This window comes from Nyctibius grandis, chromosome 10, assembly GCF_013368605.1.
Source record: "Nyctibius grandis isolate bNycGra1 chromosome 10, bNycGra1.pri, whole genome shotgun sequence".
In the NCBI taxonomy this organism is placed as follows: Eukaryota; Metazoa; Chordata; class Aves; order Nyctibiiformes; family Nyctibiidae; genus Nyctibius; species Nyctibius grandis.
In genome coordinates this window covers 21,737,678-21,759,438 of record NC_090667.1, presented here as the reverse complement: position 1 = coordinate 21,759,438, position 21,761 = coordinate 21,737,678, and the positions used below count along the sequence as shown (strand labels likewise).

General features: G+C 39.8%; 1 protein-coding gene across 37 annotated transcripts in view; it reads right to left on the bottom strand.

Annotated features, from left to right (window-relative positions):
* Nucleotides 1–18,646, bottom strand: part of SLMAP (sarcolemma associated protein) — an 84,002-nt gene extending 65,356 nt beyond the window's left edge. For 36 of the 37 annotated variants that reach the window (XM_068408359.1, XM_068408373.1, XM_068408365.1 and 33 more), the window contains exons 1-2: nt 18,518–18,601; nt 16,935–18,387 (exon numbers count right to left, since the gene is read on the bottom strand). In XM_068408359.1, the coding sequence (XP_068264460.1) occupies nt 16,935–17,132 (198 nt within the window). In that variant the 5' untranslated portion in view covers nt 17,133–18,387; nt 18,518–18,601. Of the gene's footprint in view, nt 1–16,934; nt 18,388–18,517 lie in introns of all 37 variants that reach the window. The other variant, XM_068408360.1, reaches the window with a different exon arrangement.
* Nucleotides 18,647–21,761: the final 3,115 nt, after the last annotated feature.

Sequence of the window (21,761 nt, the reverse complement as noted above, 5' to 3'; positions counted from 1 at the left end):
CACTTTTGCTAGAACAATTTTAAAGAAGTGCTTACCACTCAAAACCAGGAAAAACACTTCCAAGTCTGCCCAGCCCATCTTAAAACAATTCAGATGTTATTGCTATAATAAAAACAGAACACAAAATTTATACATAGATCAATAACAGCTCTCCTGATTGCTTATACACAGATCCATGTGAATATCCACTGAAGCTACATAATCTAGCAGACACGGGTAACAAGTAAAGGGTAAGACCCTCTTACATGAAAGCACCTTTACACGCTGCTCCTGTTAGTAGATAGGAATTAGTCTGTCTACTATGGACTTCAAAAGAATGAAGCAAATCCTTCTTCTATTTTATCTTAAAATTACCTCCTTCCTCTGTTGCCATCTGACAGTAGCTCCTAGGGGCTCAAGAAGCAGCTGTATTTTAGATATTCTTAAACAAGACTGCAGCAGTTCCTGGAAAGTTACGTACACACAACCTCAGTGTACTTATCTCCCGGCTTTACTGCATAGCACATTCCTCGACATCACTCAGTATCTCCCATCTAAGTTTTCAGGGAAGTATCAGGAGTCAGCTCTCTGCTTTCTTGTCTATGTATTTCAATTATTTTTCATCCTAATAAGTTCCTTCTTTTGCACCAGGTCTACGCTGTGGAGCAGTAACTTTTTACAGCGCACCCAACTGCAGGAAGGACATACCATGCAGTGCACACAGCTGTTCTACTCTCCCAAACGTCTGCTTTAAGAGTTGCACCACAGCACATCTCCAGCTTCCTCCCTGTTTATATGCTCTGGTTTCTTTTGGAAAAGAAAAAAAAACTGGACACGTGGAGAAACTGAGTGTAGACTGGTCCCCTCCCATCACACAACTGCAACATGTGCAAAGCACATAAGCAACTAGAAGCACACCACAGAATATCCTGTACTATAGTTTAAGGTACCTTAAAAACAAAGGAGTGCTGCATTTCCAGACATAAAGACAAATACATTATTTAATTCTCAGTAAGTTCTCGTGGGACAAACTGTATTTCTACTATATTTGTTTATTCCATGGCTTGCTTTTCTGTCTCTTAAAATTAGGTGCAAGTCAGATAAAATAAACATGTTCTGTTAACCAAGGTCCCTCACTTACCTTGTTAAATTGCACTTTTCACACTTAATTCAAAGCTGGACAGCTTCAGCAGCTTATCTACCTACTGACCGCACAAACTGCATGGCCTGAGAACTTCCAGACTCAGCAGCTGAATGTCTCCATGCTTCCAATACCATCCACTCAACCGCGCCAATGAGCACTAATTCAAACCATGACACACTATCATCAACAACCACCCAGCAGCATTGGCCTTCTCTGTTTCTCAACAGTTTTATAACCTCAGTGTTTCTTAATAGGCACATCTGGAACGTTGATGTTTTCTTCACTTCCCTTTGAAAGGTTTAGCTTGAAAAATACCCGAAACAGTAAACTAGTAAACAAAAATGTGTAAACCACATCAATTGTTTAGAGTAACAAAGCAGAGGAGAACAATCCCAAGGCAACTCACCCAGATACTATTTTGAAAGAAAAAAGGTAGGCACTTCAAACCAACTTAACCCTTTATTCCTAACTATTCTACCAATACCGAAATTATTTCATATAAAATAATTTACAAACATAAATTGCTATAATTTTAGAAAGTCTCTCTGGATTTTATCAGTCATTCATATATGCAATAACCAAGGTGCAAATTATTAATCCAATTTTCACTTATTAAGAGAAGACTACAATCATGTACACAAAGCAAGTCACTCAACAGTAATATTCTATGATAAGGTCCGATAGAAGTATTCTTGCACTGAGCCTTATGATAGAATGCAACACATTTGCTTGCCAGTTAGATAATAATCATTGTAAAACTTCACTCAGGAACATCCAATGCTCTCATTCACAGGTCAAGAGATTAAACTATTTTCCCTAAAATCTCTCACGGAAGATGACCTATCTTCCAACTGTACGAGCAGTTAATTTAAAAAATCTGTCTGATCAAGAAATACTTATTTTGCTATAAATGAAGCTCATTACAACTGCCGTTTCTGCATTGCTCATAATGATGGCTGTTTTTAACATGCTAAGAATATTTTGATAGAACTTAAGAAATTAAGCTGAGAAAAATATGCATTTTTAAAAATGAAACATTCAAATAGCAGACTTAACATAGAAAATTTTCAAGGAAAACCTTTGTTACCTGAAATAATTTTAACCTTTACGATGATTTTTTTCAACAGCACAGAACTCTGCTCTTCAAGCACCTATGCTTAACGCTACAAGTAAATTTAAAAAGGAGAAGTGGCAATACACATTTCCTGTTGGTTTTTCTTTTTTTAAAAAAGAGCAACTTGCAATCTAAAGTGTGTAATCATGACTTCAATTGTTCTTAAGTTTCAATATTCCCTTTTGTATCACTTGCAACATCAATCATCTTGTCTATCCCATCCTTGTAGAATTTCCAATGCAATCAAACTCCATGGTATCTTCACTGCTCAGTGCTCTTTTCACCTGAAGTTTATCCCCAATACTGAAAAGTGGTTTGTGCCTCAGTGCTGATATGAAGCGCGCCTCTAATAGTTCTCCAACCTGACCGTACAGATCTGCTTTCTGCCCCCCATAGTACCTAAGCACCCACAGACCACATTTTGATATGGCTAGCAGGCTCAAATCAGAGAAAGTGACTGCAAGAACTGGTTGTTTGTATTTAGAAGGAATGAGACACAGACTCAGGAAAGTTTCTTTCAGCCTTTGACCTCACTCCTCTTTTTCCCCTAACTTTTCTCTCTCCAGCCCCTAAAATCACTTATGTCTGGCTGCCCCATCACCATCTGACATTACCTTGAATTCACTTGGATAAAAGAGGAGAGGAATCAAAGGTGCAGCTGAGATGAGATGCTACCACAGATTGCTGGGAATCTGTCTTTATGACTTCGCAGAAAGGGACAGTAGTAAGAGGAAGGTGGCAGCTAGAATAATGACTCTTAGGAAGTCAGCCTTACAGACTCCAATAGGGAAGTGGCGCTCAAAAACATACAGGGTAGATAAGGTAGCTCTTTATGAAAGCTTGGGATTCTTTTCCTCTCAATGAGTGGAAAGAAGACAGGGCCAACAGTGTAGAGCATAGACAAGGGAGTTGAAGTCTAAGGTCTAGCTGGTTTAAGAGTGTCCCAAGTGCGAGAGCTAGCCTGCAGAGGAAAGGATGGACAAAGGATCAGTTATGCAGAAGGGCTCATCTGACATTTGAGAACTGGTTTGGGAAAATTCTCTGCACCCACAACCTCTTCTGCCACAGATTTGTTCTCATTTCTTCAGTTTTGTCATATACCTTGCTAAGAATCATTACTTCGCAGAACATTTTATTTTTTACCTTCTCAGTAGAAAAAAAAATAAAGGGAAACTTAATTCCACAACCTGAAATACCATATTTTCTAATGGTAATGTATATACCTTACAAATAAAAGGAAGTTACTACCCAAAAATCCAGAAAGAAATACAACACAGAGAGGGACTCGCTGCTATGTAGGCTTTAGGTCTCAAGATTAGACAGATGAAACAAGGAACCCTCTACTCTGATGTTGTGGTTTATCGCGCTTTTTTGCTGCCTACTCCATTTCACTCTTCCTGTTAACTTACCAGATTACTGCCCTAACGGTGGCAATGGCATCTTGTTCTAAATAAGCGTTATCATCATATTTTCAGAAATGTGGAGGTTCAGTGACCTTGGATTTTGTAGAAAATATTTTCTTGGGACAATGCAGAACAAGTTGACAAGATTTTGCTTCACGCTATTTGCTTTAGTTGTTTTGTCAAGGGAACTAGAAAGCACAGAGGAACACAGAAATCAATATTGAAAAAAAGGACCTTTTGAGTTGGAACACAATCCTGTAGAAGAGCAGAATTAGAAACTAACAAGCATGATTCCTCTCTGAATTGCAGCACTGAGTTTTGCAGAAAGTACTCCATATTCTACCACAGTTTTCATAATGTAACTTCTCACTAGCATTGTGGGAAGACGCAAGACATACAAGCTTCCTGCTATGGGACACTTTTAACAGTCTTACCCAGGTGTAATGTCAACATGTCTGAAAAAAATTGTTAATACTTTATTTTATAAACAAGTCGCCCATGTCTATTTTCCAGAACTTGAAGCTGTAATACTGGAGAAAAAACTAACAAATTTTTTTTGTTTTCAAAATTTGTAAATTTGGCTTAATACACTATTAGCATGTTAAACAAATATGTTAATTATTATAATTCAGACATTTAAATGATAATACTCTACCTATGCCTCAAGTGTAGACAGGTATCTTGGTACTTTACACTTCAAATAAGCTGCACTTTAACTGACTTTACCACTTCTGATTATATAAAATAAATATACAGGATATTCCTCCCATCATAATTCTTCTTCGTGCAAGTTCATACAGTTCTTTCTAAAGGCTTGTTTATCAAAGCAGATAAACTTTCTCCTCCCTCTTTTAAGATGCCAGCAAACAAAGCCCATACTCCAAAGGCTACATTAAAAAAAGTAAGCCCTAGTAGAGCCAATACTCTTTCCATTGCTCAAAAATACAATGCATCAGGAAAATAAGGAGCTCATCTCCACCAACCTAAGTCCACATAGCACATGCATAAACTTAAAACAACCTTGTTAAGTAGTTAGAAAGGCCCTCAGACCTACTCAAGGACACAACTAAAGGAATCTGCACTCCTGGCCAGCTGTATGAGCAAACGCAGTGCATCTAATACCTATCTGATTTTGTGGTAATTTATTACTGGCGTTCTTTTCTTCCACTGAAGTGGGACATTTCATCAAGAGTTTTAAAAAGCACAAACAGCAAGAAATTCTACTGCAATCAGAAGGTTTGTTAGTAACTGTTCTAGTATTCAAATGAGTACAATGAAATTAAAGACCATGAAAGGAATGCTGATGGGAGAAAAAAAAGCCCTGGAAGATCAGTAGCAAGTTGGTCCCCTCTGTCCACGTAGCATCTCAAGCTTTATGGAAAGGAAACCCCAAGAAGGGTCAAAAATCGTAGGAGCAAAGACTGCATTGGCCCATTTTTCATATTTGACTCAATACTCTCCCTAAAATCCTTTTTAATGTCCTGGCAATTGCACAGCCACTGGTAATATTAAAAGTGCAAAGAGCTGACCCCTTCCTACGTTCCAAAATATTTGTTTTGCTTGTGTGCTCTTTTCACCGTGTTATCTGTTAATTCAGACTTCAACTAGAACTTTCCAAAAGTTCCAACTTCCCTTCAGGTTGAAGAAACTATTCCTAGAAAGCAGATTTGCCTTTTTTTTTTTTTTTTTTTGTCTTTTTACTTATGTTTCCACTCTCGCATCCATTAAATATAACCAGTTTTAAAATAAAAATGCAAGCTGGCCATGTCTGTAAATGCAATACTTAAGTTCTAAGATAAAAACCATTTTCTGACCATATATAATCGCAGATTCTCATTCTAAAACAGATCCTGACATAAAAGCTCCTTACTCTAATACAGTTCCTCACTAAAACAGCATTTACTGTTTTGTTAGTAAATGCTAATAGTACAGCCCCTAAACAGGTTATGCTGTCGTATTACTAATTCTAATCAACAGCTTCAGACTCAGATACGTAATAGCTACCTGTATATGCTCTCTTAGCTTTCAGCTACAGGCTAAACCAAACTTAGCATTTGCCATGGATGTGAACATTCACACAGAGGCAGCTACTGTTGCACCAAGACACTTGTTAAGCCATTGAATCTTTATGAGCTGTAAGAATGCTTAGTTCCTGAATGGTCCAGGAACACAAATTTCAAATGAAAAAATTCAACATTTTGTCAAAAAAAAAACAGATGCAAATGCCTCAATTCTGGAAGGTCAGTTGTTCCATTTCCTCCTCCTCTTTTTTCTTTTTAATATGCCATCAAGCAGATGTTCATGACAATTTCTCAGGCTTTATTCCAGCTTAAGTAAAGGCAAAAGACATTCAGATCATCAGATATTTATTCCATAATTGCAAAGTAACTTGTAGTTTTAGCAGTAATGGAGAAGTCACAGTTGCATCATGTCTCGGCAAACAGCTTTAACCCTGATGGCATCACAAAAAGTATCCTTATTACTAACCCAAATGATCTCATTAAACATCACCACGCAAGAGCTCCCTTTTGGATGCAGACAATGGACCTCTCAATTTTAGATTGCTAAAATATTATACAAATTACAAACTTTGTGCACTGCCAACAATTAAACAGCATTTTCATGTAGCACAACTAGGACTTCGTCCACAACTACAACTGTCCCATGAAAAAGAATACTTGGGATACCTCAGCATGAGTGCAGCAGTCAAATAAAATGATTACCTTTTCCAAATGTCCACAGGTATAAGCAAGCACTTACTACTTCTTAGATCCTTCTATTGTTTGAAAACTTTTGCTCTGGATAGGAGAGAATAGTTTCCACTCAGCTTTGCTCACCTCTGTAAAAACTGTCTAAAGCAATATTTAAAGCAGAACTACATAACATACTTTCTAGACTTACTTTGAAGCATGACAACAGCAAGCAGATCCAGTCACTGAAATAATGTTACAGGATTACAGCTACCTTAACATTAGACTCAAAACTACATCTTCATAAAAGGTTTTTAAAGGTTACTACAAAGCAATTATTTTGGTAAAGCTTTTGGAAATACAAAACTGCAATTATAAAGGAAGATGTGCACAGTTTAAACTATAAAACACATCAAAGAGAGTACAAGTTACAGATCTCAAGAGAAAGACTAGTCATCAAGATCCTTTAATATTAGTTTATAAAACTTATGTCATCATCTAAAATTCATCCAGCAACACCTATCCTGGGAAGGCTGAACATAAAGCTACATGGGAAAGGCAAGAAGAAAGTTGAGCACATTTTCATTTGATCAACCAGGGGAGAAAAAAAAACCCACACCTATCTGCACATCTGCATAAAAAAAATTGTTCAACTGTAGGCACATTTACACCAGGCTGTGAAGCAGGCAAAATCCCCCAACAGGATGACCTGAAGAGCCCACAGGAATGCAATCTGGATGTCCCAGAATGGCTCAAAGAAAGCAGGACAGCTGTGTTGGTGCAGTGTTTTGCCAAACTAACCCTTCCCAAGCACATTTCTGGAACATGGGGTCAGAGCAAGTCAACTGGCAGCTAAAATGTAAATCCGCATTAAATTTATCAGGAGCCAATATTCTGCAATAGGATGTATGTATTACCTGTACTGATTTCAGTAGGTGAGGCAGCATGTGCACACAGATTCCAAAACAAAAAATGAGTTTTGAGAGAAAGGTGTCCATGTGTGTCAATGTAATGCACTTGTTCAAGTACAAAACCCACCAAAACCATTTTCCCCTCTGTTTACATGGAAGTTAAAAGTTATTCAAACACAGTATACATACTTCTAACTTTCTAATTACAGTCGGATTCATAAATTTCACTAAAAATCAGGATGACACCATGGGTAAAGAGCATTCAAATAGACTTAAAATATCCACATGCCTTTCTATGTTACCTATAACATATTATTAATATAATAGCAGTCTATCAGTTCTTCCTTTAATTACATAGGAAGGCCTCTGTTCATAGACCAAATCATTGGCTTATAGTCACAGACAATGTTTATATACCTACCAAAAGCCCTGCTTAAACAGCACAACCAGTAGCTTTACCTAATGTCAACTAGTTACACAGTCTGCAAAACCAAATATGCCCTTTCTATGACAGTTTGTATTCCTGGGTTTCTCTTAAAACTGCTGGAATATGCAGTCTAGGAAAAGTTCTCAAAGAGGAAGATTGAAAAAAATAATTAGTTCCCCCTTTGAGTTCTTAAAAAGGAAGTAGTGGTTGAGAGCTGTAAGTGAAAGTGTTGTATTATTTCCACCCTTATGGAATTAGGGGTGGAACTAGGAACATTCTTATGTCTTTCATTTAGAGCTTCTTCTCCAAGTAAATTTTAAGAGAATTTCTATCTGACACATTTTGGTGGGACTTCTAAGTACTCCAGGTATTTCATAATACTAAATTTTTTTTATATATATATATATATATATATACACACACATACACTGGAAGTTCAGAACATAACGTAAGACAATAGCAGCACAAGCTACTCTACCTACCAAATATGCCTGACCCCAGCCTCAGAAGCTTATTTGTTGGTAGGGATTAATTTTGTACCCGAAATTCTATCCCAAGTCCACAGGCAACCTAAACTAATTAGACCTGCTATGGAGCAGAGGATAGGGTTAGATCACCTCCAGAGGTCCATACCAACCTCACTTATCCTCTGACAGTACATCCACATCACAGAACTGGGCTGTCCTTGTTCGCAGTATTGTAACTTCCCTTAAGTAAATACCACCCTAACTATACATAATGACTTACAGTTCGGGAATCCATAGAAACAAAAGAAACTTCATCAAACGTATACTTTGTCCCTTAATAATATGTGATTATATTGATTCCACATAGCCTTAAAAATCCTCTGGCATTCAGCAAGAGAAATCCCTGTAATGACAGCAAGAAAACATGGAGTTGCAATTACCTACTGAGATCAAAGACCTGAAAAAATAGTTTGGCTGCAGAATGGATCCTTGCACAATCAGACATAAGAAACAAAGCTTTTCTTTTTTAATAACAAAATTTAAAATGAAAAGAATTACAAATAATTAATTATGCCTCCCAAAAGCTTTCAGATTCTTCAAGCACCTGGAAACAGTAAGTGTAAGTGCAAAGAACAGCAATGCCAGGATAAAATTGCAAGTAATAATACCACCAAAACTGATTTGCAATGCTATTGCCTATAAGTCCATTCAACTATTATAGCTAACAACAAAAAAACAAAACAAAACAAAAAAAAAGAGAGAAGAATGACAATTAATTGTGCCAGGAATTACTGGGAAAGGTCACTAGAAATTTAAAAAGCAAACAGGTAGCCATGCTAAAAGCCCAGCTTTTCAAAACCAAGATATCCGGCTTCTACCCTATACAGTTAAGTATTACACTTCAAGAAAAACAAATAAAAAATAGAAAGCAAAGAAGAGTCATCAAAATCTGCTGGGGGGAGGGTGTTAAACAAGCAAAAAACCTCTTACGTAACATTCATAATATTACATCAAAGTTTTAAAAAAAATCTATGTTTAAACTTAATCTTGATCAACATCCAGAAAAGGAACAACTCTGAAAAAGTGCCAGTTAAGAGCAAAAACTGCCATATCAGATACGACTAATGGTGTACGCAAATACAGCAGCCAGTACCAAATGTCTTCAAAAGAACCTGCTGTACAAATACCTATTTGGCTCATAACAGAGCTTTTCTTCTTTGATTTGAAACATAAGCATTTCCATTCCTTCCTTTAAAAGGTTATTAACACATAGTTACATGTATCTACAACTCTTGTATCTTAAGCTCTTGCATTCATTTTATTTTTATGGAAGAACTGTTACAACTGTAATTATGAGAATATACAGCATTAATAACTTGTTCTTAGTTTTATTTTCAATAGTCTCTTAATACAAGAACAAAAGCTCACTTGTCTGTTCTTAGGTAGCTTCTATATCTATCTCAGATGCTGCATGTTTCCCATATTGAAGTCTTTCTGTCAATAAATATTTTCAACACATTGGAATTATCACATGAAACCCAAAACTGAACAAGATATTCCAACTGAGGACCAATTTACTTTAACAGTAGCACAATACTGTCAATGTTTTTGTATTTAGTTACAAGTTCTCACTATTTTACACTATTAGAACATTTGTGACTGAGCCTCTCTCATCATCAATTCTTCAGTCTTTTCAATGGTCAGTTACTGTTATTTTATACCTAAAAAGGTCTAAGAATAGCACATATTTTCCTCCAGTATGCACCATAGTTCAACTATCGATACTGAAATGTTCCTTAGCTTTGCAAAGATATTATAAATTCCTCATGCCCTTAACTACCCTTGACTAATCCCAGTACTTTTTATATTTACTTTTTACATGCTTATAAAAGTAAAAAATTTGAACTACTGCTAGTGTTTTCTGTTTTTCCACTCAACTACGGTGTTACTACAAGATTTTGGACCTTCTATTATAAGCCTGCTAGAAGTTCATCATTTATTTATACTTTCTCAAGACTGAAATAAACTCTAAGACATTGCTCAATCACATACATGTGTGTCTGGTTCAACATAACACAAAAATTGCATCCAATTAAGTGTCTGGCTCCAGCATGATTATTCTCCTTTTCAAAAAGGAAACTGTTCCGGGTCTCTGGCAGACAGATATGTCTTCTTGCAGGGGCTTAAGATGGTACAGTCCAATCCATTTCTCTGCCTGAGGTTCCCACTCCTAAAACAGACTGAAAAAAATGCTTCTCTATACTCAACAAAAACATGACAATATTGCAAGCCTCCTTCCACCCATTCTCCCACAAGCAGAAATGCTTCCGGAAAGAAAGACAAGTTGGGAGTGTTAATTCATTGGCATATCAATATTTAACTAAACTTGGAGCTCTTAGATAATCCAAACTCTCAGCAAGTGAGCAATATTAACAAGAAGCAATTATTGACGTGACTCAAAAGAAGACCCAGAGACAACAATCAATCATATAATTTAGTAGCAATAGCCTATAAAATTGATAGCTTTAGGGATGGAGACAGCATTCTTCCTTCCCTTTCACTTGCCAGCTTCCGCAAACAATAATCACTTTCACTTTATATTATCTATTAAAAGAAATGACAAAAACCAAAACACAACAAATCAGCTGAGTATTTGTCTACACATTTTGCAGAGTTTTAGCTAGATCAGATTCAAAACAACACAACCAAAGTAGCACACTGACACAGTTAGACACTACTAACCCACATGGCCCTTTACAGCACACATAAATTCAGTTACTTTAACTAGATAACAAAGCAAGCAAAACTGTTCAAATTCAGTAAGAAAAATGAGAGGGCAAAGCCAAATCAAAAATATTTCTCCAGTGTAATGTAAATCCACCTGCAAATGATCAACGGATTGCTGCAACTAACATGTGAAAGAAAGGCAAAGAAAAAGTCAAAAAGAATTCTACATAATGAAAGTGCATTAGGGAAGCAAGGTTTTACATTTAGAAGCATGAGACCAGGAGCAAACCCAAACCATCCCATTAGAGACCTAAGGAAAACACATTTACTGGCTTTCATTACTGCTAAGTACCCTGATTCATTTGAGGTTTGTAAAAATTCATTGCAAATACAAAGGGGATTTTTGTTTGTTTTTAAAACCTAATCAATGTGTTGGTGTTCCTGGCTCAGGATAGATGCATCATGACTGCAATGGATCAGCTCCAAGAATTACAGTATTAGCTCTGCAGCAGTGGCTCTAGATGGTATCTCTGCAGGGAAATCCTTGTCAGCAGTAACTTCCCTCTACTATAAATGGCTGCCAGCACTCCTACACTGGGTTCTAACAGAACTATGGTGGTGAAGTTTGCCGAAACTGAGAACTCCTACCCCATGCTCCTCTTTTGATCATATCAGCATAAAATTGGATGGTTCATTCAGGGTGAAAAGCACTTACATAAAAATATTAAGAGGTGCACGTAAGGGCTGGCTAACATCAGCCTCTTACTGCAAGTATCTAAGCACCGGAATTTCACCTTAGTGCATTATAGCAGATCCCAGGTCAGTCTCCCAGAGCACTTGGAACAAACATTCAATGTTTGGAAGATAAAGTGTCTCCTCTACAGACACTGCAGACTGTAAGCACACAGCAACATCAAAAGTACTGAAAAATAAAACATTCGTTCAGCTCTCAAAGACAAAAATCATAACAGAAAGCTGTTAGATCAGCACCAAATAGCCCAGAGTATCATACAGTAATCGCTATAGGAAGCAGCAGAAAAAGTCTCCCATTAAAATCCTGAAACCCCAAATACCATTTTTCATATCCCACTAAATTTTGTAAGATAGATTTACTAAAATACTTCTGAACAAACAGAATGTCCAGAGATGTCCTATATTTCTTGGATCTTGCCAAATTCTTGATCTCTACAGAACACTTTACGTAACTTTAAGTGAGCAACATTTCTTTTTTACAAATTCTTTCTCTTCTTTCTTTCACGGTCAATATACTTTTACCCCTAGTACAATACAGCAAGAAAAGAGAGCATCTAATCTTTCAGTTCCTGTTTATTAATGTATTTCTTGCATTGGATAGTGCAGTATCCTAGACATGGTCTAACAAGCTGCAAGGGGTTCTTCCTTTCCAAGTGCAGGACTTCACATTTGTCCTTGTTCAGACTTCTGAGGTTCCTGTCTGACCGTCCGTTCAGCAAGGTCAGATCCCTCTGGATGGCAGCCCTGCCCCTGAGCATATCAACTTGTTCCCCACTACACCAACACTCCAGATTTGGTGTCATCTTCAGACTTGACTAGAGTGTACTTCATGTCCTTCAGGTCACTGATAAAAAACAGGACAGGTCATAACACAGACTCCTGCAGTATTCTGCTTGCTACCAGCATCCAGACAGAGCACCACCCATTAACCACTACCACTGAGCTTGATCCTCAAACCAGTTTTATTTTACTCATCTAGTTGTTCGTACATCCAGACTGCAGTGCCCAAACTTAGGCAGAAGACCATCGTGGGAAACAGTCAAAAGCCCTGCTAAAGGCAAGGTAAATAGCGTGCACTGCTCTCCCTTGCCCACAAATCTAGTCGTTTTATCATACAAGGCAATCAGACTCGTCAGACATGATTCATCCCTGCTATATCCATACTGACCTCTACCAAATCATCATCTTCGTGTGCCCAGAAGTGTTCCAAAACTTGCTCCATGATTTTCCCAGGGACTCAAACAAAGCTAGCCAGTCTGTAATTCCCTGGCTGTACCTTCGGGATTGTTAGTTTGGGGGGTTGGTTTTTAGTTTCCTTGGGTTTCTTTTTTGGCAGGGGGGTGTGAGGGGGTGCACACAGGGTTTGTTTTCTTTACAGAGGGTGCTCCCTGCAGGAAATGTAACATTTTTATCTCATATATTTTAAGGCTAGAAGCCATAAAGCACAGCCTTAATAAATTTCATTTGCTGTTATTTGCTATTATTTGGACTATTTGGCTTTCAATTTACTAGTTAGCATTTCTGTAATCAAGATACTATGAACGTGCTCAATTCAATTCATACCCACTTTGAACTAAATGAAAACAGTAGTACTAGCTGACACCCTAACACAGAAATTTGTGCCTACACTTTTTTTTCAGTTATTAAAAATGACCAGTTATTTGGAGTCCTTTTGGTCTAAGAAAATATTTCTCACACAGTTTCTCAGCACCTTTGGTAAACTGTGGCAATGGATTCTCTATAAAAGGTACTTATAATAGCCATTCACAACAATCTAAGGCACTGAATAATTCCAATTTTTGAAAGCCTGGATATCTGTCAGAAACTTCAGGTTTCTACTAAATGCTTCCACATCTGCCAGAAGCATTTCAGCCTGGGAGAAATCACATACAAATTCTCAAGGGTTTTCAACTTGCTTATTTTTAAGAATAAAAACAACCCTCCCCAAAAAAGTTTAAGACTATTTCAATTAAGCAGTATTTACAGAGTTTCTGCCCATATGCAGTGACAGAAGCTGAACAAACACATTTAGATTTTCTAAGCTATAGCCCCCTTTTTCTTTTGCTTTGATTCACACTTCTTGGAACACTCCTTGCTCAGTACAACATCCACTTCCTACATATTTAGTGACTCACTTTTTCAGGCATCTCAAAAAGATCATTAACTTGTAATTATTCAAGAAAACCAACAAAATCGTTCTAAGCATAAGCTTCTAATGTTATTGCTGTGTGAAAAATCCACATGGAGATACTACACTGTTTCTACAAACACAAGTAAAAAAAGGCATTGCACTGGTTATCTATAAAAGTATTACTAAGCACAGAAAAAGTCTGGTTACAGATATTCTCCCCACCACCTCCTTCCCACCTTTATCTTTCACATTTTTAGGCTTACCTATTATGTTAAAAATATTTTTTAAATCAAATCCAACTTCAAATATCTGCTTTTAATTACTATTTACTGGTGATCTTGAAGACTCATCCTACTTTTATCCTTAATAATGCTGGTGTTACATAGACATTATCTCCTTTGGGCACGTAACTTTTTCCATACATAATTAAAGTGCCTTTATACAAAGTGAACATTCATATCTTTCAACTGTAAGTAACATGTCATCTTCATCTTGGTCTATTTATGTGACATACTTCAGCTTAAGCCTACCTCTGCCTCAAAAAAAAAAATTATATACTAGTTTCCTTGCCACTGCTTACTGATGCTCTCTCTCTTTGGTTTCTATCCTTTCCAGATTATGCTGATACAATTGTTTACAAACTATGTAGTAAACAGGATCACTCACATGATTCACTACGACAAAACAAACAAAACTTCAAACCCTCAAGAAAAAAAAAAAATCTTAAGAGTATAACTGAAAGGCAGCTCAAGAGGCAGCAGAGAGACTGGACTGAGTGACTGGGAATGCCAGAAACTGGTATTGCCAAAGTCCACAACTTACAAAACTGCAGCCCCAGATCATTCATGAACTATTCTGAATTATTTGAAGGTTTCTTTCTGTTACCAAATTAACATTTCAAGGTCTTTTATCTTTCATAAAACCCAGAACTGATAAAAGTCCTATATATAAGCTTCTGAGAAATGTTTACAAATATTGTGGCAAAAAGAATTTATGCAGGTTTAAATATAGGTCATTGATAGGATAATGACATATTCCTAAATGAGATGTACTCATTAGAAGTTCTGTAGGCAATTATAATAAACATTCCTGCATGCAAGTGTTCTGGCACAGTTTTATGTTTTTGTTTGTACTTTGGAAACACCACAGAATTCTTTAAAGTAGTTTTTGCAATTCAAGATTAAGACTGTATTTATTGACATCTTCTACCTGCCTTTTCACAACAGCATTTTATATCTACTATCTCTTACCAACGCATTTTTCCCTCTCCTCCAACCAGCTCACAATTTACCATTCTCAACCAGAATGAATCAACCAGATACTCAACCAGATGAAAAAACAGACCATACTACCAACAAACACAGAATTCATACTGCTGCATCAATGCTTTAAAACTTTTACAGTACCACAACATGTAACATGCAAAATTTACAGTAATGTGTTCCTGTGCATGATATTAAACCCCCTTAGTTGATCACTATGGCTACTGATCCAGATACCCATCCTGGCAATTTTCATCAAGACCCCCATCAAATCCTCACATGATGGCGTCTCAAGAACCATCACACATTATCCACTTATGTACTACTACCAAGTTGCTGTTTCAGATCAGCTGGATAAAATGAATAAGTATATAATTTTTTGACCTGTATCAGAAAAGCCAAAGCTAACTGAAATTTAAAAACAAACAAAAAAACCCACAGCTGACTATCTTTTAAACTCATCAGTTAGCCAGCAGACTTGCTCAACATGCAATGCTTTGTCAAATTACCCATCTTTAATATGGCTAGACTATTTGTAACCCTAAAAGAGCATACAGGGGTCATAAAATCTCTATAAACCATGAGAAATGTTGATAAAAAGCTATATGCATAATAATTTTTATTTTAAAAGCAGCACAATAAATTGGAACATTTTACTTTGCCGAGTCAAATAAGGAAGGTTAAAAACTAAGCTTAAACTGAAAATATTTAATGCACTTAAGTTGTCTAAAGTGTCCAAGAATGCATATCACACACATAACAGAGCCAAAACAACATGCTTAATGAAACACTAATACAGATAGCAGTTTGCACAATTACGTGCAGGTAACTTGAAAGCCATGCCATAACCCAGCCTTAAGAAATTAAATGCCTGTCTTGTCCCATCATGCCCAGGTATTGCATAACATAGGATAGTTAACAATGGAAGGTTTAAGAACTTTGACTGCGTTGTGCTGTTCCTCATGCTGTGTCATACTACTAAAAAATCCTGCATTAATTACAGAACACATTATTCTTAAAATCAAGAGCTACACTGACCACATTTCACAGAAGTGCATGCTGCAAAGCTAAAAAACAGAGCTGATTTAGAGCACATGAAGTTCTAGGGCATAACATCAATGTACTTGGAAAAAAAATATACAGTGCTGAGCAACTGAAATCTGCACTTTATTCATTTCTTGCTGGATATTTAAAATTAACTTGACAGTCATTAAGTAAAATAACTTTACTTGTCCCAGTTCAGTCCCTAGTGGACAAAACATGCACTACAGAACCCCTAAATTTCACTCAACAAGATAGTTAGCCTTTTGAGAGGAACAGTTATGACAACACAGTATATATTTTAAAACCATTTTCACTATCAATGAGAAAATATCCTGTATACTATTTGCTACACTCCTGCTGCCAGTAACAAACCTTCTACCAGACCCAAACAACAAAATACTCTTTATAAAATTTCAAAAAGGCAAGTAGGAAGAGTGCCAAACAAACCCAGGGTTTTTTTAATCTGTTTTTTGACTCTCCTCACAATTAGATTTATTTACATGCTCAGATAAAATAGTAATTTCTCAGCATTTGAAAAAATACTATTACACCATTACATTCATACAAGTCTGTGCTTTCACATTTATTACTCACCTCAAAAATCACCTATTTCCAGCAATGAATAATACGCATGCTAATTTTTCAGTACTTATCACCATTTTTAACTGTTAGTTTTATGTATTTTTAAAAATACTTAAAGCTTCTTCTTAGTAAGAAAGTACCAGCTTACCTGAAAAGTAATCATTTTAACTGTAACACAAATCTTACTCCTTCCACATGAAACCATATTTATTACAGCAAAACCAAAGTGATCTGCAATCTACAGGAACTTGCTAAAACAAATGTGCAGTTCATTATTTTTAAATAAAGAAAACATCTTACCTTGCCTGTCTTGTGATCAAACCAGACAAGAGCATGGTTCCTGGACAGCACCTTACAGTCAAAAGTTGCATTATTCTGAGCTGGCCGGCAGCGAGCCACAGAGCGGCCGATCTTGACAGGCTCGTCCAGGTAGACATGACGCTCCTGAAACGGATGAGAGTTTGGGCGGCAAGTGAAGATGGCCAAGGCTGAAGGCATCGAGGACAGATTGGGGTTGCCACACGGACCAGAGATGAACGGAGCCTCTTCTGATGCAGATTGTCCTCCACAATTTTTAACCCGAACCTCCACAGCAACTTTATATTAAAGCAGGACACACATTATCATATGAGAGGCCTAACAACTCATTGTTTCAGTGTGTAAACTAATTCTGGCAATAATCCAGTGGAAAAGCCCCATTATGTCTTTTAATAATATCAGCAGTGGCCCAAAAAAAGTCTAAAATGTACAACTTTCAATCCATGCTCCTCTGGAAGAGTAGGAACAAACATCTGATTCCTTCAAAAAGAAGCAAAGGCTCCTTGAAAGAAGGACAGAATGTCTTAAATCCAAGTAGATGAGTCATACAAGTACTTTTGTTTGTAACCCTAACTGCCTTCTTTCCCCCCTCCTTCCGTCAACAACACTGACCGAAATTCTGACCAATGCAACATGGAAGCAAGAAAAGGCTTATAGAAGGGGGATGAGAGAGAAGGATTAGCGTCCTCTCTCAAAGCGCACAGATCAGGAGTTGGAAGGTGAACACGAAGCCCTCTCTCCAGAACAGGGATCTAGTCGCTTCACATGGCAATCTGCATTTCACCATCTTCGTATACTAAACCAAAGCAGAATAGGTGGTCCTCGATTTAGGATGGGGTATGGGAGCTATACTGTTTTCCACCCCTACACCAGATAAAGCTGAGCTGGTCTACAGCTTCAGGCAGCCGCCGAGATAAGGAACTTGATAAGGCATGGAGAGGGCTTCAAACTCTCCTTCCCTCGGGGTCAAACTAACGCGTGGGAAGGGTCCTTCGGGGACGGCCTAAGAGGTGCACTGACAGGTTGCTCCCAGGCGGTGCCCGCGATGGCTCTGGCTGGCAGCAGCGGGCAAGCGTCCCTCCGCGGCGGGTCTGCTGGCGGCGGGCCGGCGGGCGGGGGCGCGGGGCCGGCGGCGGAGGGAGGCGAGCAGGGGGCTGCTCCAGGAAGTCTCCGCCAGAAGCCCCCGGCGCGGGGAGCGGCGGGCCGGGAGAGGCGGCGTCCGCTCCGCTCCGCTCAGCCCCTCCGCAGGTGGCTGCGCATGAGGAGGGCCCGCTCCTCAGCCTCCCGCGCTCTCCGCCCGCCGAGCGCGGCTCCGCTAGCCCGGCGGCGGCCGGCCCTGCGGCGGCGGGAGAGGCCTGGCGGCCGGGCCCGGACGCCTCCCGCTCGGTAGCTCTGCCTCTCAGGCAGCCGCCGACCACGAAAACTTTCCTCCGACCTGCAGAGCCGAAAACAAACCGAGTCAGACACGTCCCTCCCCCGGCGCGGCCCCGCGCCTCCCCCCGGCCTAGTGCTGCCCGGCCCCGAGGGAGGCATGGGGCGCACCAGGGCTCCGCTCCCTCCCTTACCTTCAGCGCAGCGGCCGCCATAGTGACTGGAAACCTACCCGGTGTAGCAGCCGCGGCGCTGCCGGGGAGGGGCGGGGGTCGGGGGGGAGGGCAGGCGGTGGCGGAGGGAGGAGCCGTCCTCAGCGGGGCCTGACCAAAGGGAAGGCGCAGCGGCCGCCTCCAGCCGCCGCGCGGGCGGCTGCGCAGGCACGGGAGGGGGGTGTGCGCCGGCGCGCTGCGCCCGGTGAAGCTGCGGCCGCGGCCCCGCCCCGTTACCGCTACCGCGCACTTCCGGGTGCACGGGGGGAGGGGGGCAGGTGCGGGGTGCTTGTGAGGAGCGGTGGGCGGCGGGCTGAGCTGTGAGGGGCGAGGGTCCGGGCGGTTATGGGGGGGGGGGGCGAGCGGCCTCCTGTGAAGCGGGAAAAGGGGTGAAGGGCGCAGCTAGGACGTGTTAGTAGGTGGGAGCGGGGGCAGGTCTGTGAGGTGAGTGAGGCCCCGGCGCCGGGTGCCGTCTCTTTCCACTCCCCTCTCTCCTTAGCTCTGCCCTGGGCCGGGGAGAGAGGGAACGAGCGAGCGGGGCTCGTCTGCTGTTAAGTAGGGGAGCCCTGAGGAGAAACGGGCCACACGTTATCAGCAGAGCTTTCATGACAGAGTGCAGGAGTCTCCGCGGCATCCTCCCGCTTTCCCCATGCTCTTCGTGTCGTTTTATGGTCGCAGGTTCACAATTCTGGCAGCCGCAGACTTGACATGTCTTGGGGAGGCAGAAATGCTGGCCGTGATTTGCTGCCTCTACTTACAGGCTGGCAGCTGGAGCCGGGGGAACTCTTGAAGTGGTACCGGCAGGCGCAAGGCAGAGGGACAGGGAAGGGTCAGGGTAGGACAGAGGTGGGGTCACTGGTGCAGTGTTTTCCCTTGGTAGGTCTTGGAGCATCATCCAAGGTCACGTTCATCCCTGTTTTTAGAGGCCAAGGAAAGGTGGTTCCTTTTTCAAGGTCATACGGTAGGCTAGTGCCGAACAGGACTCCCCGGTTGAAATTCATTTTTAAGTCCGTCATTCCCTGTAAAGCAAACAAGCGGAGATTGTTTGATATAAGATAGATGTTGGAGTTGGTGCCAGCACTATAATTACCTTGTGACAAGGTGTTAGGATTAGGGGTATGGGAGGGTTCTCTGATGCCAGCAAGGCCAGGCAGCCCTGGAGGAGAGAAGGGGAGCTGGGCCAGGCAGTTCAGCCAGCAATATATGAGGGAAATAAGGAACAATTGAGGTAAGGCAGTGCAGCGTATTAGAGAAAGCATGATTGCCGTGCTATTAATTATAGCACGGTAAAATCTTAGGGTTGTCTTCATTTTTATTCCCTTTCTTTTGGATTGCACTGTGATTCGGGGGGGCTGGGGGGGGGGGAGCGTGATTCATTACAGCCTAGTTTTCTTCTGTTTTCTTCCAATGAGAAAAAGACAGCAAAACCAGGCTCTAACATCTGTGTTTGAAGCAAAGAAATTAAATCCAAGATGAGAGACAAGTCTGATTTTTGAAGACAAAGAAGGAAAGACCAATAGGTGGAAACTTTAGGACTGTATGTCCGTAGTTTTATCTGGCACACCACCTCATGGTTTTAATCAGCTTGTTTATGAGATTATACTATTGTGATAAATATAGTCCTAATTTAGTCATTTTTTTAAATAAATGTAAATTTAGTATGGCTATTGCTTACAGCACACAAGGTGCCATAAGTAATCAAAAGAGGAAGGAAAGGGTATAAAAGGATGGGGAAAATAGGGAATAACTTTAAGTCCATCAGGAGTTAGGTTTGAGGAAAAGAGTTCCAAAGTAGAAATAATTGTGAACATTTTGGAATTGCAAAGGCATAAAAAGTGGGAACAAAGGGTACTACAGGTGTTGGAATGAAAAGAATGTTTACAAGAGCATTTTTTATATTTTTGTATGCATGTCTAATGGAGAAAGGAGTCTGAAAATAAAATCAGAGATGAAGGAGAACCATTACCATCTATAGGGCCTAAGAGAATCAAGTAAAAAAGATAAGCTGAGCAGTGGATATCTTTTTCTGATATTCTCTGTAAGTATTTATAATTTTTACATATTGTTATTGAGATTCAAACAAATTTCATACTGTATTGTCTGTACAATATCTTTCTCAAGTCTTCCTGCGACCAGTAGAATGAACTCTTAAGTATCTGTGTCCTTTAAACTCTAAACCACTGCCATATTATAGTATCCTGAACCCTTCTCCATCCCCTGGAGAAATCCCATTTTGACAGTCCCATGGGGGAAGCAATGGTATGTGCCAGCTGCCTTTCTAATACTTTTTGGTGCTGCCAAGTGGCTCGTGTTACAACAGAGTTCTACCTACTTTTCAGTGAGGGCATTAATTTGAGTCTTCCTGTTCTGCACGAGTGCCAGCTTTCAGAGAAGTCAGATGGATTTAGTTATCTCTCAGCCTTTTTTACTCCTATTTCAAATTGCCTAAGGAGTTAAAAAGTTATCAGGGGCAGACTCATAGACTTAAGTTAAAAATATAGAAAGGGGTTGCATTCTGAAATGAGGATACCATTATTGGATGGGTATTTTATGAAGCATTTGATGCTTACCAGAAAGTGTCCATCTTAGAACTGTGGAAAGCAACAGGTGGATGAAAAGAGTTCAGTATAAAATGCTCAGCCGCTGATCTGTGCTCAGCAGGAGTAAGGAGGATGTGTAAGCTCATGCTTCGTTTCTGCGAACCACTGTTTGCCATACAACCCAAAGAGGCAGTGAGCTCTGGCAGCCATGTTAGTTAAGGGCAGCAAGATGCACTTAGGTGGCCATCCTTTTTCCGGGCAGGAAGTCCATAAAAATTTTATGATAGCCATCATAGCTGAGGGCAGAAACAGCCTGCTCTATGGCCATCTTGGGTAAGGGAAATGGAACGGAGGTGACTGTCACATTTGTCCCCTAAAGAGCTGGTGTCTGTTTCAGGATGATGAAGTGCAGCAGAGGTAGAGTTTATGTGCATACCTGCCAAACATCTGGATTTTGGCTTGAGTGTGTCAAAGTGCAGGAGAGATTCTGTGGTCTTAGTGACTTGATGAAAAAGAAGATCTTTTGCTGAAAGAAGCCTGTTGTGAATTCTAAGTTAACTGTAACTGACTAGAGAAGAAAAACACTGAACATCATTATAGGCAACTCAGTGCCAGATTTCTGAGTATTGTGCAATGATGATCTAAAAGGCTACCAAAATATTAATGTACATCATATTAAGATTGTC